This window comes from Peromyscus eremicus, chromosome 19, assembly GCF_949786415.1.
Source record: "Peromyscus eremicus chromosome 19, PerEre_H2_v1, whole genome shotgun sequence".
In the NCBI taxonomy this organism is placed as follows: Eukaryota; Metazoa; Chordata; class Mammalia; order Rodentia; family Cricetidae; genus Peromyscus; species Peromyscus eremicus.
In genome coordinates, this window is record NC_081435.1 from 10,501,148 (window position 1) to 10,519,740 (window position 18,593).

The following is an 18,593-nucleotide window of genomic DNA, read 5'->3' on the forward strand; positions in this document are numbered from 1 at the left end:
TACAGTCTTTAAACAGACACGGACTGAGACACCAAAGCAAGGTCACTTCAGTTCGATGTAGACTATGCCAGCTTGCATAGTACCCATTCAAGGCAGATGGAATGAAGTTATTTTGTTTGTTTTGATTTTTGCTTTGCCAGTATTTATTTATTTATTTATTTATTTATTTATTTATTTATTTATTTATTTATTTATTAATTCTACTCTCTTCCTGGGTATCTCTTATTCTGAACTCTAGACTCCCATCTGGAAGGGATCCTGGGCATCACAGACTTGATTCTCTATGTCATTTCTTTGACCTGTCAGTCATTGGATGGGCATTTCCTTACTGAGCTGGTCTCTGCCATGAAAGGGATAGTGTTCTATCACGTTGGCCTAAGTGTAGCTGACAAGCTATATATGTGGGTCTACAACAGAAACAACCAAGGCTCTGCCCCCAAGAAACATAATTATGAAAATGGGAAACTATAAAGACAGAACAGAAAATGTCCATTACATACCACTTCTCTCTTTAAGGATTCCCTACCTGGCTCTACTAAGGCACCCTTAATTACCTAATAAGGTTGAGGCAATATTAGCTTTCAAGACTAGCCAGCAGTAGTTCCCCCAGACAAACGAACCTCCCATCAAGAATTATCAATGCTTCATGTTGGAAAAACAATATGATACCTGTATCCTTCACTTTATGTATTTAAATTAATAGGTCAGAGATGGAAAGCACTTTCAAAACAAAACACAGTGGATGTGTCTGAGGTCATTCACATAATGAATGCATGCATAATTCAGAATATGACAGGCTATTAATAACATGCCGATGTGCACCATCATGAGCCCCAGGCAGCTGCACAGGACTAAATACTCCTGAGTATCCTGTATTACAAAAGAAGCAATATCCCCAAGTAAATTGCCCTTCGTGGAGGTTTTTAAGAACAAAGCAAACTCATAAGAAAAGCAGAAGTGGAAGCACGTTACAAGTTCAGCCTTTAATCCTGTAGGATGAACATCATCCAGTTACTTATAAACCAGTTTGACAATCCAATTGGCAGTATAAAGCCATAAAATACATATCAAAGCTATCATTTCAAAGTCAAGGATAACCTCTGCTCAATTCATTTGACCAAATTGCAATTATGAGAAAAAAAACACAAGTTCAATCCCAAATATGATTTCATTCAACTCTAATCCTAATCAGGATAAGTCACCCATGGACCTTGGCTGGGTAGTCTTAATCAAACTCCATTTCAAGTTGAAGTTCTGCTGTGGAACAATCCTTCTGTACACTGTGAATATGTATTACTCTCATTGGTTAATAAAAAGCTGGCAGGCCAGTAGCCAGGCAGAAAGTAGAGGCGGGACAGCCAGACATAGAGGACTCTGGGAGGAAGAAGGGCAGAGGGAGAAGGACATGCTGGAGGACAGATAAAGCCACCAGCCACATGGCTGAATGTAGGTGAATAGAAATAGGTTAATTTAAGTTGTAAGAGCCAGTTAGTAATAAGCCTGAGCTATGGGCCGGCATTTGTAATTAATATTCAGCCTCTGAGTCAGTTATTTGGGACCGGGCAGTCGGGACAGGAAAACTCTGGCTACAAAGTTCTAGAATATTTAGTGGCATTTTGAAAACTGTCCTCACCTGTTCGATGACATAAAAGGCAAATTCCAGCCGCTGTTTCTGGAGCATTGGAATCAGGTGCAGGAAAAAAATTGGAAGATGTTCATGGCGGTTACGGAAGGGGATGAGAACTGCCACCTTTAAAACAGAACAGAACACTTGCAGTGTGAGTAAGGCAGTGTTTCAGCAAGCCCTGCAAGTGTACACAACAACATAGCCTTGGAGACGTCTAGTGCCTTCAAGTCACAGCTTGTGAATATTCTCATCAGACTTACACTGTAGGCTCACACAGGTGCGGCCCTTGCTTCACTCCCATTAAGGTCTTGTCAAGCTAGGAGGGCCAGATACACTCTGAACAATTCTTAAGCATCACTCACTGCCCCCCACCCCCACTCTCAACTTCTAGGATTCAAACTTTGCCAGAGAAGCAATATCTTATAGGTCAGATTCTGACCTTCACAAGGCTAAAGCATCTTCTAGTTCACTTTCCTTAACTTCTGAGTTAAACTGGCTTTATTCTAGCTGTTAACTTGTTATTAAAACTTGATATCAACACAGTAAATTTTCTATACATGATAAATTCCCAAAATCATCAAATTTTCAAACAATTTAACACATGAAAAGGTTATTAAAACGTGTCTATACCACTTTATATTCTGGATTCTGAAAGAGCCATAAACCTGGAGTTTGTTGAAATTTTTAATCTAGACCTAATATATTAACCCTAACAAATAAAAACTACAAATAATTGAGAATGCTAAGTTCTGGGACTCATTTTACTTGTAAAATCAGGACCTTAGACATTGTTAACACCAACAAAAAAGTCAACAGTGGAGCTGGGGGTGTAGTCAGAGGTGAAACACGTGCTTAGCATGTGTGGGTCCTGGATTCAGTTCCCAACACCAGAAAAAGAAAACAAACAAACAAAAATGACATTTAGCCACGTGTATTGCCAGAGTTGCAAACGGGACAAGACTGAGTCAAGGGTCTCCTTAGAAGGAGAAGAAGACCCCGCTTAGTAAATGTGAGGGCATCTAGACTAGAAAGGCTACGCTTCTTTCCTTCACAGATGTGACAGTCTATGAGGCTGGCATTTCCACGCTGCCAGTGGCGGTGTTACATTTGACAAGTCACAGGACCCACCGTGATTCTGATGCCCTGTGGACACCACTCCCATTTGATGTTCCCCAGAAGATATCTCTGCGCTCAGGACCGTGAGGACCTGGATGATGCTACAGCAGCATCAATACGCCCTCCCTAGTCCCCACGTGTTGAGTACTGAAGGTGCTCAGCAGGGATTGCTGGGCTTCGGAATGGTCGGCACATGTGAGGAATTCCTAAATCTACAAGCAGCCAAGCAGCTCACGGGGCCGTGGTTCACAGTGAATGCAGGGACGGCTAAGGAAAGTCCAAGGGGAGGACAAGTCACGTGGTGAGGGTTATGTCCTTACTGTGTCCCTTACCCGAGGTCTATCAGTGGGAGGTGTGGCAAAATCTACCCCTTCTGGCTTTCCCTCTGGCTACAAGCTGTCAACCTGTGACATAATACAAATGGGCCCCGAAAGCAGTTACAGCAACTAAGAGATACTGGGCAGGGGACATGAGACATCAGGTAGCATGGCTGACAAACCAGCACTGGAAAGTTGTCCTCTGGCCCCTCCCCCATGTCACAGCACACATGCCACACGCCTCATACCCAAAATAATAAATACATTTTAAAAAATCAAATTATAGGGGCCAGAGAGATGGCTCAGTGGTTAAGAGCGCTTGCTGTTCATTCAGAGGACCCGAGTTCCACTCCCAACACATGGTTTAAGTGGCTCACAACTGCCTGTAACTCCAGCTCCAGCTCCAGGAGATCTGACATTCTTATCTGAACACACACACACACACACACACACACACACACACACACACACACACAGATCTTAAAAAAATAAAATTATAGATACATAAGCGAAGAAGCCACCAAAGGGGTGAAAGTCTGTATTAAAGTTCACCCGTGGGAATGAAATACAATCAGGCTGAGGAGCCGAACATGTAAGGATCAGCAAATACCAAGTGACAGCCCTAATATAGTGTGTTCTTCAGTGCAGCATCTAAAATACCAAGAGCTGGTTTGGGTTTGGAGGTTTGTTGGTGGTGGTTGGTTTTTTTTTATCTTAGTAAGAAACTGAGAATGTTAGAAAAGAAAGTACCCTGGCAAACAAAAGGAGCTAAGCGTGACATTTTAATAGTAAATGCATCCAAGTCACAATCAGATGCTATCACATTTTAAGTGACTGGCCTAAAGCTTGCGCTCTCGCTCGCTCGCTCTCTCTCTCTCTCTCTCTCTCTCTCTCTCTCTCTCTCTCTCTCTCTCTCTCTCTCTGTGTGTGTGTGTGTGTGTGTTAATTAAAATGAAGTTAGATAATATCATGAAAATTCACTTAACATTCCTACCTGTGGAGCAATATTCTTAATAGCTTGTAATTTATTGTCGGGAAAGAGAGTGCCGTGTCCCATGGTCATTCATGTTGGGGGTTATCAGCCTTCCTTCCACACGTGCGAACTTGCAGAAGCCCCTCTCTTGTGATGGACCAGGGGAGACGGAGGACATTTGCTCACCGCCTTCTACACTTTATCTTTCTAAGTCCTTCCTCGCCACCTCTTGTTCAAGAAAAATTACTTCCCATTTCAAGACCACTAATCTTACTGAATTATCTGTGCACTCCTCTCCCACCCCGCGCCCCACTTATGTCCTCTTAAGTTCACTATGAAGAGACGATCAAGAGAATGTCTGCCATGTAGACCTCGCCCAGCAAGTTCCTGCCCCTGCCGCACACACTGAAGCACCCCACCATCTACATGCCCCAGCGTGGCGCAGCTTTACACCAGGTTGGTTTAGAGCCCAGCTAGCTGTTGGCACTGAATTAGATGGAAGTGAGTGTGAGCTACTGAGCTCTCATTCTCCTGGGATGTTTTAGTTCTACCTCCCTCTTCTTCCTCATCTCCAGTGCCTACAGGAACAAATTTCAGCCTGATAAAGGAGGGAAGCACAGTTCTGTCTGTTCCCTCTAGATGAGTATGTCTGATGACTTTGTTCAAGACTTGGCTTGTGTCACTGAACATCTCATGTAGGCTGAAGCAGGTGGCTAGACCCACCCCTGAGGGACCTGGGGTGAGATGAGGAACTTTGAGCCTCTAATTAGGACAATGTCATCAAGCTTTAGCCTGTAGGTATCAGACCTCACGTGAACCCTGCATGGAAAGCCATCATCACTAACCACCTGAAAAGCACCAATTTGCTCCTCTCCAAGTCCCCTGTGGAAACATGACTACCTCCATAAGATGCCTGACCTTTGAAGACTCTTCCTCTCAACCCTACAGTATCAGGAATACCCAGAGAGTTCTGGACTCTCTAATATTGGCAGGTTGCAGTGCAAGCTGACTTGGTACTTTAAAAAAAAATAGAGACGGAGCCTCAAAGATTAAGACTCAAGTGAAGAGCAGATTTTACCATGTGTCTAGTAACTGCTTTCTTCCTTCCCTCGGAATTCTACACCATGAGAATGGGGCATCGTTAAAATCATACATGGCAGGCAAAGGCAGAGGGAAATTAAATATGGCAAGTGTAGCTCACCTCTGAAGGACCTTCAAATGTCCTCCTGTTGTTTAAGTTCAACTTAAAACTAAAGACTACATTTTCACTGTGATAGCTGGTCTTGGTTGTCAGCTTGACCACATCTAGAATTACCTAAAACCCAAGCAGCTGGGCACACCTGGGAGGGATTTTTTTCTTAATTAAATCATTTGAAGTAGGAAGACCCACTTCTAATCTGGATCTCTAGAGGTGAGAAGATCCACCTTTAATCTGGGCCACACCTTCTGCTGGCAGCCTATATAAAGGACATGGAAGAAGGAAGCTAGCTCTCTTTGCCTGCTTGCTCTCGTTCTCACTGGCAAGTCCATTCCTTCACAGGCATTAGAGCCTAGTTCTTTGGGATTCCGGCATATACCGAAGACCAGCTGAGACATCCAGCAACTACTGAATTCTTGGACCTTCCATTGGTAGACAGACATTGTTAGACTAGCCTAGAAGCCATTCTAATAAATCCCATCTACACACACACACACACACACATATATATATAAACATATATATGAATATATATATATATATACACACATATATATTCTATAAGTTCTTTTTCCTCTAGAGAACCTTAACTAATACACTCACTAAAGTGGCTCAAAGCTGAACGAAGCGCTATCATACAGCACCTACATAAAGAAAGCTAGCCGGGCGGTGGTGGCGGCGCACGCCTTTAATCCCAGCACTCGGGAGGCAGAGCCAGGCGGATCTCTGTGAGTTCAAGGCCAGACTGGACTACCAAGTGAGTTCCAGGAAAGGCGCAAAGCTACACAGAGAAACCCTGTCTCGAAAAACCAAAAAAAAAAAAAAAAAAAAAAAAAGGAAGCTAAATTTTTTAATCCCTAAATTACTTTGCTCCCAGGAATTCCTCCAGTCCTATTCAGTCATGTGAGTACACAGCCCACTAACGCTCTAATTAAGAATGACCCCTGTGGTTCCAGCTGTCCCAGAAAGTAACAGAAAATATGCTAGAAAATTTAAGACCTATCCAGTACAAACCACAGTAGGCAGAATGAGCAAGTTTTCTGATCCCAAGCTATCCCACCAGTACGACACGCATGTCATGTGTCCTGTTTTTGACTTAGCCTCCATGTTGTCCCTCAGTCTTCATGATTATGTTTTTCCTGACACAGCATCCAACATATACACTCATTACTCAAGTAATAAAAGTAGCCCATTTTCCAAGGACATTTTCTAAAGTAGACTGTTTCATATAGATACAACTGTTCAGAGGATCTACCAAGAAACATGAAAATTAATTTGTGCAATTATAAAGTAGAATATTTTCCTAAAATTTGTACTGAAATGCATTGAAACAGCTTTATAACTTGTGTGAAGTCATGAGAAAACGGAACTTTCATTTATTCATTTTTAATAATGCCACAAAGGCATTTATTAATCTCATAAGGCCAACTCAACAAAACTGTGTTGTTTACTCATGCAAAGTGCTCTGCTACACATGAGGGATGCAGAGAGAAATACATGCATCCCTGTACAGAAGGCGTTCAAGGTCAAGTCAATAATGTCACAGGATCTTTATCCGACAATGAACAGCATAGAATTCTCCTCCCTGCTGGGGATTTTTTGATACTAACATACAAATATGTTAGAAGAACACTGGTACTCTTTAAAAGGACCGTTTCCAGGTTACAGTCACATCAAAATCCTGAGCGCCTAACACCTGCTTGATGACTTCTGGTTTTCACTTCGGGTGCATATGCTATGCTGGACTCGAACATAGCGCCATTACACAGATTTTCATTTAGGGTCAGTTTCACAGTACTGAGAGCAACTTCCAACCAGTTTTCTTTGTGGTTGTTTTGGTTTTGTTTGATTGTTTGTTTGTTTTAGTGCACAAGAGGCTGACATGCTCCCTTACAGTTTTTCAAACGAAATATTAAATAGAATTCTGACCCATCAAAAGAGCCTGTGCTCTGCCTTCTGATAAACCAAGTGAAGAGCTCAAAGCCCCCCTTTCAAGTTTGACCATGACTTCTGAGAGGCTGCTGGTGATGACTAAGAAACAGCTCGGCAGGCCCACTGCTGAACCCAACTGAAAATAAGGACATTAGCATCCTTCCTGTGAGTTCTCCATTCCAGGAACTGGTGGGAAATACCTACAGGCATCAGCAGTCATTGGCTCGGGGCCTCTCTTCTGAACAAGGTAGTACCAAAAAGAAATCCGTTCTCCCGCTTAAACTCATCTTACTTCTTTACCAGAAACCCTGAGACCCTGAACACAGGAACACACACTCTGTGCATGCACAGATACACATACAGTCTTCAAAATAATCGCACTGACTGCAAGGAAACTGTAAAGGTCTGTGCATTAAATACAAACATGCTTCCATTTCATCCAAACCTCAAAAAGATTTTGCTCTCTGTTTTGAACCAAGCACATTCTTGTCCCCAAATGCTTAGTCACTGCCACATAGCCTTTGAGGAAAATTGCCTCACCTTCCATCTGGGCTTACAGTCTTTGGGCCTCCAGTGGCCTCCTGGCCCAATCTCTACGTCCTTGGAGAAGAGCTGATGAACTTCATCAAAACTGATTTCACTCACATTGACATTGAGGAATCCCCCTGAAAGGCAAAACACATGAAGGACCAACATCAGTCACAGAGCGATGAACAGTATGGGTTATTCCTGTCGTCACCATGTACTTACTGAATAACACCTTTCACTTTTAGATGGTAACTTGTATGGCCACCCCACTACATTTGGCACACTGGCTGAAGAAAATGAAAATCTTTAGCCTTTTGCTTTTCAGTAAAAACACTTTTAAGTAAAAAAAATATATATAATTTGGAAGTGTTGAACCTCACTCTAACATGGCACACTCTTATACTTTAACAACTACCCAAGTATTTTAGTGTGTGTGTGTGTGTGTGTGTGTGTGTGTGTGTGTGTGTGAAGTGTATGTGTGTGCATGCATGGGTGTGCACATGAATGGCATGTATGTAGAGGTCAGAGGATAACTTCTCTGGTCTCAGTCCTTGTTATGTTTGAGACAGGGTCTTTCATTGACCTGGAACTACAGAATCCACTGTCTCTGCCTCTCATTGCTCCATCACAGGGATTACATGCATGCACCAGCACATCCGGCTTTTTATGTGATTTCCGGACACCTGAACTCAGGTCCTCATGCTTGGGAGGCACAAACTCTCCAGATCATCCATCTCCCTAGCCCTTAAAACTACACAAGTGTGAAGAGTCAAATGAGCGAACAGCAGGGACCTGAATCCTAGAGCCTACCAGGGGCCATTGTTCTCTCTCTGCCTCAGCTTCCTCGTCTATAGGAGAGTGTAGTGATGCCTGCCCTCCAAGATGGTCACATCATCTAATTCAAAAGCCCACAGTATCAGCAGGCTCCACAGCCACAGAGACCTCAGCTTAAAAAACTTGGGAAGGAAAAAAAAAATGTCATGTAGACATTCTTCTTGTCATTATTCCCTAAACAAACACATGATACCTACAGTTATTAGATACTATTACCAATCTGGAGGTGATTGAAAGCATGCACGAGGTCATGCACAGGTTGCATGTAAATACGACATTTTAACGTAAGAGACTGAGGTGTCCATGGACTTGGGTACTCCGGGCAGGAAGGTTCCTGAAATCAGTTCCCCACAGGCCCTGAGAGAGGATTGTTGTTGGAATTCTGGCCACTCCCCCAGCTACATGACTGCACATGTGCTACCCAGTAGCCAGGCAAGATGCTTAGTCATTCCAGGGCTTTACGTCCTATGTAATCCGTGCACTGAGTGATCACATAATTTGTGGCTGCGTGATCACATAATCCATATGCATGCGTACCGTAGCTACATAAGCCCATATGCACATGTATGGGGGGGATCCATAAAAAGCGGGTCACAGACTCCTCCCCGTTCTTCTTCTTCCTCTCTCTCCTTGCACATCTTCCCTTAATAAACTCTTATCGTGGGTTTCGTTGTACCTCGAGGCTTTTCTCACACGGTAAACAGCGCCACTTAATGATAACACAGCACCACATAATAATAACTAACAATCATCACCTGTAGGAAGGACAGGGACAGGACAGACACTAGATATACTCAGGAAACACTGGCTGCTATCACTATTATTTACACAGGGCCCCACAGAAGACTGAGGCAGGAGAGAAAGATAGAAAAACTGAAGACACACAGAAAGGCAAATAAGCCTCTTACCCTAACTATTCTGCATTTCTTACTGGCTGACAGTCAAGAAGCTGCAATATAACCGGTAAAGCTGAGCCTGCTACCAAGGCAGTGCTCAGTCTCAAGAGGGTGGTGAAAATTGCCAATGATGCTCTCCTGGAGCCATAATGTTTATGGGCTTGAGCTGCAGTCTGTTAGCACTATTCTGGACCCCAAATATAAACACTGCATCTCAGGAGACCACCTTACAATTTTACTTACAAAAAAAAATCCCCAAAATCCTTAAAATAAATGAGCAAACCAGCTCACACATTTTTAAACTTTACTTGACTTGTAAACTCTGTTTAAATCTTGTTGTAAATTACGTTCTTTGAACAACATAACTTAAAAAGCCACATAATCATGTATACAGCCACCCAAAGACACTTAAGGGGGACTCTTGCTATTGAGAAGCCCACTCCCCTGTCTTGGGTGTGTGGTGTCCTTTTCCTGTGTGCCTCGCTGTCTAAATCTCTTGGACTCACTCTGGCTGGTCCTGAAACGCTTTTCTGCAGATGTTACCTGAGAAGAGGTGTCCATGGCACCTCCCTGCTCATGCTGATACTACTACTGAGCTAACTCCCCAGTTTCCGACTTGTCTGTTTTGAAGATAGAGATAGAGTCTCACTAAGTAGTAGCCTAGGCTAGCCTTGAACTCCCCATGGGTTGTTTGGCTGGTTGGTTTGGTAGTGCTGGTGACTGAACCTGGGACACACGTTAGGCAAGTATCACTGACCTGTGTCTCATCCACCCTTGCTTGCTTGTTTTGATTGTGAAATAAAGTCTTGCCAAGTTGACCCAGCTGGCCTTTTAGCTGCAGTCCTTCTGTCTTGGTCTCCTGAGGAGCGAGGATTACAGACCCAGACCACCAGGTGCATCTCTGGCCTTGAACTCTCACCCCCCTGCTTCAGCTTCCTGATTAGGCTTACAGGCATGCACCATCATAACTGGCCCCGACACGTCTTTTTTTCTTTTTTAAAAGTGTGTGTGTGTGTGTGTGTGTGTGTGTGTGTGTGTGTGTGTCCGTCCGATGTTAGAGCAGATGCCCTTGGAGACCAGAGATCCCCAGTTGTGAGCTACCATAAGTGGGTGCTGGGAACCAAACCCAGGTCCTCTGGAAAAGCAATAATGTAACTGCTAAGCTATCCTTCTAATCCCCTGCCCCAGGCAGTTCTTAAGAAAGGAAATTTGCATATATAAGCCAACATATTTATTCTGAGCACCTGCTGTGAATCAGGCCCCTGATTATACAAAGCTGAAAAGCCAGGGCTAACAAGCACCGACTCTCCAACGTAACACTCATGGTTCTACCTGTGAAATGAGGCTGAATCTCTCTTAATCTAGTCAAATCCTGAACTAAGAGCTGGAAGCTTCTCAGTCCTCGCCGGATCTGTACAGCAGCTGCTCACTAACGTCCTCAACGTTCCCCCATCTCCAGTGAAAGCCGGGAAGACGGAACCACGGGTCATCTTTCAGCAGTCAACTAACCTGACACCTGCTAAAGTCCAAAGCAGGTACAAATCAGTCTGGAATGCTCTCCTGTCAGCTCTCCTTTCTAACTTCGCCATCTCACAGAGAATAAACCAACAAACCTTGATGTTTCTGAGTCTTCAGGGCCTCTCACGGCCACAACTGCACGCAAAACACTTGGTTCCTCTCCAGACATCCCCTGGCCTTTCCTACTCTGTCTGCTCAGGTCTATCCACGGTCTCCCTTCCCATGCCTCCTCATCTGGTGAAGCAGGCCCAGCAGAGGCTGCAGGCCGCGCTCACACATGCTACATAGCAGTATTTGTAGATGTAAGCTCCTATGCTCCCCAGAGTGGGCTAGGGAGGACAATCCATCTTCTGATGGCGACCTGCCCTACGGATGAATTTGTAAACAAATACCCTCACTTTGGTGAGACAAACTGCACAGTAGCTGACCTTCGAAAGGTCAAATTTAAGTATGCAAAACAGAATGAGGCCTATGAACTTAGAAAGACAAGTCAATATAAAAGTAACAGTAGACATGGGGCCTAAAATACCAAGAATTTATCACAAAAAACTCATCAAATAAAAATCACAAGTAGCCGAGCGGTGGTGTCACATGCCTTTAATCCTAGCACTTGGGAGGCAGTGGCAGGCAGATCTCTGAGTTTGAGGCTAGCCTGCTCTACAAAGCAAGTTCAGGACAGCCAGTGCTACACAGAGAAGCCCTGTATCAAATAAAAAAAAACCAAACAGACAAACAAAAAAAAAATCACAAATAAATCAGATGTATCTTAAAGCAACCACATTACTAAAATGATGGTGATCAGGCTAAATTACAAGCAGCTTGCATAAGTAATTGAAGTTTGTGTTCTTGCACTGTTAAACAACTTTTTGTCTTTTCTCCAGATTTCTTGGCTCAGCATCTGTAATTGTCACCATCAGCTTTCCCCCAGCATCCTTTGCAGTTTAATTTCTATCTCCAATGCCTACGCACATGCCACTAAATTAGGAGTCAGGCCTTCCGGGTTCCTGCTGGCTGCCCGGAGAATGCCTGACGCCTGAGGTACCCTGTTTTCATCTTCCTCCTGATGGCCTCCTCAGGGGTAACCCGCATTGTGTGCTATCAGCTTTCCTGTGTACCCAGTGCTTTGCTCTGGAATCCCAACACCATGCGGGCTGAAGGGCAGAGATGACCCAGTGACGTGAAGTCATCCTGCCAATGACAGCAGCAGCACCACTGTGGGGTGCAGGTCCTCCGGCCCCTAAGGAAAGCCACTTCCTCTTCGTGTGTGTGTGTGTGTGTGTGTGTGTGTGTGTGTGTATGTGTGTGTGTATAAATATATACATACATACATACATATATATATATATATATTCAAGAATGTCAGTGCTTTCCAAAAGCATTTGAGAGCCACCTGCTGTGAAGGAGCCAGGAGTGTGTACACACCCTTCGCCCTTACTACAGTGAGCCACCAGCCAGGCCAGCCAGCCCTTGAGTTTATTTGCAGTGGGTATACAGAGCTACCCAGAGACTGGCACCTTCACTGGTCCATGCTAAACCCCTTCTCTTCTCCTGCCAATAAGTGAATTCTGCCTCCTGTCAAAAGATCCAAAGGTCAAAAAAAAAGTACATTCACTAAAATCCATAGAAGTAGAGTCAATCAGCAAACAATATAAGTAGTACAATTTATCACAACGAATTTCACCCGTTGGAGGGCGGGGCTAGAGTCAGAAAGAGCAGAGTGAGCGACCGACTGAGCACCTGCCTCCGGAAGGCTTTGCCTGTCACCAGGAGGGCAACGGGGAAGGGTGGGAATCCTAGCAGGCAAGGACTGCTGTTGTGAATGGGAATAATGTAGCTGCTGCCCCGCTGAGAGACTCTAGCCTCCTGAACACGCACATACGAAACAATGCCTCCTCTTGAGCTGGGCCTGATGGGTTCTCAAGGACCAAAAAAGACAGGCTTACAGCAATGTGAAACGTAACATATCCTGGACATGATTCGGAGCTTTTCTTTCTTTCTTTCATCTTTTTCTATTAAATACAATTCTCAGAATCACAAACATTCAACCCATGTGAATTATTCAAGCGTATATCCTTCTTACAGCTCAAGTGAAATACAAGGCTTCTAATCTGTAGACAGAGGGCTCTTTTCCCTAGAAATCAACAGTGTGAAAATGATTTCATCACTCACACCGAGGCCTCCATCAGTTTTTGGTATAAAAAGCCTAATTCTTGATTCTTTGCCTTTGTGACTGTTTGGCCTCCAGGGTTTTAAATATACACTGACCAGAGATCTAGAGCCAATGTGAAAGACTCCCAGGAATATTCCTCTTTGGTGAGAAGGATGTTCTCTCCCCCACCCTCCTGTGCCTCCCAGTCTAGCTCTGTGGCTGAATGACTATGACTCACCGTGTCATGGTTCACCTATGTCCTCTCTGAGGCCAACACCAGACGCTCCTTCAAATGCCTTACACACACTTCTTGACTTCTAGAATTTCCATAACTACTGTTTTAACAAATGTGTTCTTACTCAGCTCTTCTTGAAATGACCAAACCAGAGCTTTCTAAGCATAAAAGTTTTCAGTTACAAACCCCAATGCTAAGTGCAGTGCCTTTGGCATGTATAAATGGATGGTGGGTAGGTAGGTGTGTAGATGGGTGGGCAGGTAGATGGATGGATGGGTAGATGGATGGGTGGGTGGGTGGATAAATGGGGTGGGTGGGTGGATGGATTGATGGGTGAGTTGGTAGATGGATAGATAGGTGGATGGGTGAATGGGTGGATGGATAGATGGACGGATGGGTAGATGGGTGGGTGGATGGATGGATGGATGGATGGATGGATGGATGGATGGATGGTTTGGGGTGGATGAATGAATGGATGATGGGTGGGGTGGATAAATGGATGTGGCAGTAAGTTGTTGCACCCCATGACCTTTTTTATGTACTTTTGTATTCTCTGACTTGACCAGATGCTACAACACATCTTTAAAAACACTTATACCAAAAGTATCCCAGGTGTAAATGACACCCAATCTAGCAGACCCCATAACTGCCAGGCCCTTGTCTCCTAATCTAAACAGTACACAGTTCTTAACGCCCATTTTCCTCTCTTGCTTGTGTTTTTCCTTGACTTGTTCTGAACAAGTAACTAAAAACTAACAACTAACTGAGTCTCCAGTCAACCTTTATTGCTTGTGTTCCCAGTTCTGCCCTGTAGTCTCCCCTGTGAACTCTGGGGGTTCCTAGGAGAACTCACGTCTTTCATCAGATGCTGCCAAATTGCCTTCCCCTTCCCCAACAATAAAAAGAAATCTGACAATCCCCTTGAAGACATAACCTGCCATCGTTGCTTCTCTCTTTCCTTCCACAAATCCATTATTCCTTTTTGCTTTGGCACAGGGTTCAATGTGTGCATTAAATGCAATGCTTCTTTCTTGTCCCCAAAAAGCCATTACACAAATGAAATCAAGAAAATGCAGCTCATCGTCTGCTTCTGCCTTTTTTTAATGTGTTTCCCAGAGATATGCACATACCAAGAAATCCCCATGCATTGTGTCTCATTGGTTGGTATAAATTACCAGCACGTCTAGCTCCTCATCTCACAGAAACCCTTCTCTTGCTTTCCAATTGTATAAAACACAAGGTGCTCACACTGCCAAATCCACAACCCTGAAGTCAAGCATAAAGAATGTAGCCGCGCCGGGCATGGTGGCGCACGACTTTAATCCCAGCACTCGGGAGGCAGAGCCAGGCGGATCTCTGTGAGTTCGAGGCCAGCCTGGACTACCAAGTGAGTTCCAGGAAAGGTGCAAGGCTACACAGAGAAACCCTGTCTCGGGGGAAAAAAAAAAAAAAGAATGTAGCCGCATACTTCCTCTCCTGCTCTCTCCAAAGTGTCTGCTTCCTTTCGCCACAAATTCAACACCTTACAGTTTCTGCCCACAGCCACACCACCTTCCAGTTCACAGCTCCATTCCCCGACAAGTGCCTCTTGCCCTGCACACCCTCTGGCATCCACTGCCCCCTCCTTTTTTCTCACCCCACTCCTTCCTTTCCTGTATGTTCCTTCCATAGCCTCTATTGATGGCAATACCTTCTTTTTTCTGTTTCGATATCACCTCTGTATCCAGCCTCATAAAAAGGCTTGCCAGCCAAGCGGGTGTTCGTGTTTATGATGTATGTTTGGGGCCCCACTGTCAAAACCTCTCTGTCAAGAGATGCCCATGGGTCATGTCCGTGGCTACCAGATCTACTTGTGTATATTTTCAGCTGTGGAGTCCAACCTCCCAAAGGAAGACTTTAGAATCCAATCTTCAGCATCTCAAGCAGGAAAGGACAGTCACGTGACCACAAAAGACGGAAAAGCAATAAACAGTCTAAGACAGGGTGCTCTGCAAAATGCCTTGCTGTAAACATGGTGGCTTGAGGGTACCAAGCAACGGCAATTCTGTCTCCAGACCTGAGTGTGGCTGAAGGGAATTGTGAGCTCTGCCAAGTGGCACCAAGGGGTACTTCAGAGCGTGGGCTGGGCCTTGTTTGTGCTACTCAATCTCTTAACCTAACTGGTCACCCAGGTTTCCCGAAGTCTCTCCAGTATTTTTCCACAGATTCTGTCTTCTTAAACCACATACAATGTGGTCTGCAACAAAGAACCCAGACCTTTGCTTAGCGGTCTGAGTTGTTTGGGCTGTCAGAGGCCTGTGTTTGGACAAACACCCCAGCTGATTCTAGTGCCTGTCATCCCTGAACTACGCTCAGGAAAACATAGCCCACGGCCTGAGTCCTGTCACAGTACCCATACCCTCACCAACACCTGTTTCTCCTCCCTTTCTGGACCTGTCATATAAGGACTCAAATCTGACCTTGAAGCAATGGCTGCGTGTGCCAGAATTCTCCACCTCACACAACGCACGGAAGGAAACTATAGGTTAATCCCACCATGAGGTGACAATACTTCATCTACTGCCTCCGGTACATCCACCTTTGGACGAAAACAAGGGTCATGCTGTGAGTGCATTGGCAGGCTTTCTCGGTTATCTGGTGAGTCACCCTTTAATTAGTGATTAGCTGACTCCACTTTCTTCTGCTCCGTCCTTCCATGGCACTTGGTCCTTCTTTGCTTGTTTTCTCTGTGTTCTCCCCTGCCCCACCCCACCTTCTCTCTCCCTTCTTCCGTCCCTCCCTCTCTCCGTCCCTCCCTTCCTGCCTCCTCCTCCTCCTTCTCATACTACCCCACCTCCTCTGTCTCACGCACATACAGACTTCTTTATTGTATCAAACAGCCTGGAAGTGAGGCCTTGACTTTCCACTCATCTCCACAGGGACAGTCGGCCATATGGCCTGTGGGGTCAGCCTTCCTGTTCTCCAGAGCTACCTCATCCACCTGAGGAGGCCACCTCTGTTTCCCTTCCCTTTCTCTACAGACTCCATGTGCCACTCCCTCTGGCAGCTCCCAGGTCTCTTCTCCCTTCTCCCTCCAGAATGCTCAAACCACACTCCTGGCTCTCTCTCCTGGCTGTCTTTCTCTGAGTCCACCGCTCAGATTCTGTGTCCTTATGCTCGTTCCCTATCCCACTGAACTTTTATCTTTTAAAACCATCTGAGTGGTGGCACACATCTTTAATCCCCGCACTCAGGAAGCAGAGGCAGGTGGATCTCTATGAGTTCGAGGCCAGGCTGGTCTACAGAGAGAGTTTCAGGACAGCCAGGGATACACAGACAAACCCTGTCTCCAAAAAAAAAAAAAAAAAAAAAAAGTTTGAAGATCATCCAGGTTTATAACCCTGACTCACTTCTCAGGTGTGACTCTTCTAATCGCTGGTACAGATCTTCCACTCATCAAGTTCAACGGCCTTTCCACATTTCCTCATTCCAACTGCTCTCCTGGGAACAGTTGATCCCTGGGACTCCGTTCCAACTTCCTGTGTCCTTCCCAGTCTCCTCTATTAATCAACTCCTACCCCACAACTGCAGACCTCTCAGAGCCCCATCCTCAGCCTTCTTTCTGTCTCACTTCCTCTTATTTCCAACCATGCTCCTCTCACAAAATTCAGACCCCAAGTTAAGTCTCCTGAACTTCCAATAAGACACGCCCAACTAAACTCATGAATTTCCCCATTCTCCACAGTGGTATTTGTCTGAGTTGTTTGCGTCCATAAAGGATCACCAAATCAGACAACCTTCAGGTAGATGTGACATCTGGCCAAGGGTGTCACATGCCTCACCAGTGACCCTGACTCCATCCTCTCCCTAATCACTTTGAAATTCTCATCTGCACAACCCTTGTGAAGAACACACCTAGTCCATCATTCATCTGCCCGCCTTCAATGGTCTCACTCCCCCACAGCACTGCTCTCAACCCCCACACCCCCATTCTACTTCCCTCCGAAATTTGTGTTCTGACTTGAGAGAAATCTGCACAGACTCACGACCAACCCTTTGCATGTGGGCAGCGGGTCTGGCCCCCTCCAAAGCCATCTCATGGCTGCCTGGGGATTCCCCAGCACCACACACAAACCCTACTACTGCAGCCTCACCTCAGTGTGACCCGCCTACAGCCCCTCCAGCTGGAGCTGCTGCCCCAATGCAGGAACACAGAAGTTCCTCCTCAGCCCCAAGGCAGTTAGTCCTCTTTCAGCTTCCTGCTGGACTGGCCTGAAGACCCAGCTCCCAAGTCCCTCAGTGTCTCTCCTTTCTTCTTCATGCCTCACCTTGAGCACAGAACACCGCACTGCTCTGGTGCGACCTGCTCCTGGCCAGCTCTGCTCCTGGCCGGCTCTGCTCCTGGCCAGCTCTGCTCCTGGCCAGCTCTGCTGGATCACACTAGCTCTGCTCCTCTGAGAGCCCCTGTGCACACACCCAGGCCTGCAGCCAACTGCTGACTCCTCTCCCTCGTCTCTCTGTACAGCAGACGTCCACATGATACAACAGTTTGTTGCACTGAGCATTGTGGGAGCTCTTCTAGAGTTTACTTGCTTTTCCCCCTTTGCTGAATTTCAGTCCACTCATTCAAATTCATCTTGGCCAGCTTTCATAAGGTTGGCAACTACAGGGACTGTCAGGGCAAGGTCGGGATAAGGAAAAGTCACTGCGGGTGCATTCTGTCTGAGTGACAATCAGTCAGATGGAAGGTAAGTCGGTCTTCATTGCTATGCAGCTTGCACAACTGGCATTTCCCATCTCCAACTCACGCAGAAAAATCAAAATCAACACATCCATGCTAAGCACTGTGCTTATGCTCTGGGAGGACAGATTTCTATTCCGCTTGGTTATCACCAAGAGTCTTACAAGATTCGAAAAAGCTGAGAGTGGATTTGCCCTCTGGAGAGTCTATAAATATTAAATAGCAATGAAATAGTCACTCACCCTCTTCATACAAATAACGTGAATGAAGATAGATTTTATAGTGTGATTGGCCACTACTGATACCAGACTCTGCGGAAATTCAAACCCCACAGTACAGAAACCCAGTGCTGGCTACCCCACAGTACACCAGGGGGGACTCCAGAGGGACTGACACTCCCATAATCGAGCACACCATCATTAGTTCACATTGCAGCGGGCAGTTACAGGGAAATGAAATATCACCCTGTTTGAATGCTTTGCATCCAACTACCAAGATTTTACACCCAGGCGCCCCATAATGCTGCTCTCTGTGGTCACAGGGAATTGTT

General features: G+C 45.4%; 1 protein-coding gene across 4 annotated transcripts in view; it reads right to left on the reverse strand.

Annotated features, from left to right (window-relative positions):
- B4galt6 (beta-1,4-galactosyltransferase 6) overlaps positions 1-18,593 on the reverse strand; it is a 67,574-nt gene that overhangs the window by 14,822 nt on the left and 34,159 nt on the right. For 2 of the 4 annotated variants that reach the window (XM_059246080.1, XM_059246079.1), the window contains exons 4-5: positions 7,704-7,828; positions 1,634-1,750 (exon numbers count right to left, since the gene is read on the reverse strand). In XM_059246080.1, the coding sequence (XP_059102063.1) occupies positions 1,634-1,750; positions 7,704-7,828 (242 nt within the window). Of the gene's footprint in view, positions 1-1,633; positions 1,751-7,703; positions 7,829-15,782; positions 15,896-16,712; positions 16,843-18,593 lie in introns of those variants that run through there. The other 2 variants (XM_059246081.1, XM_059246082.1) reach the window with 2 other exon arrangements.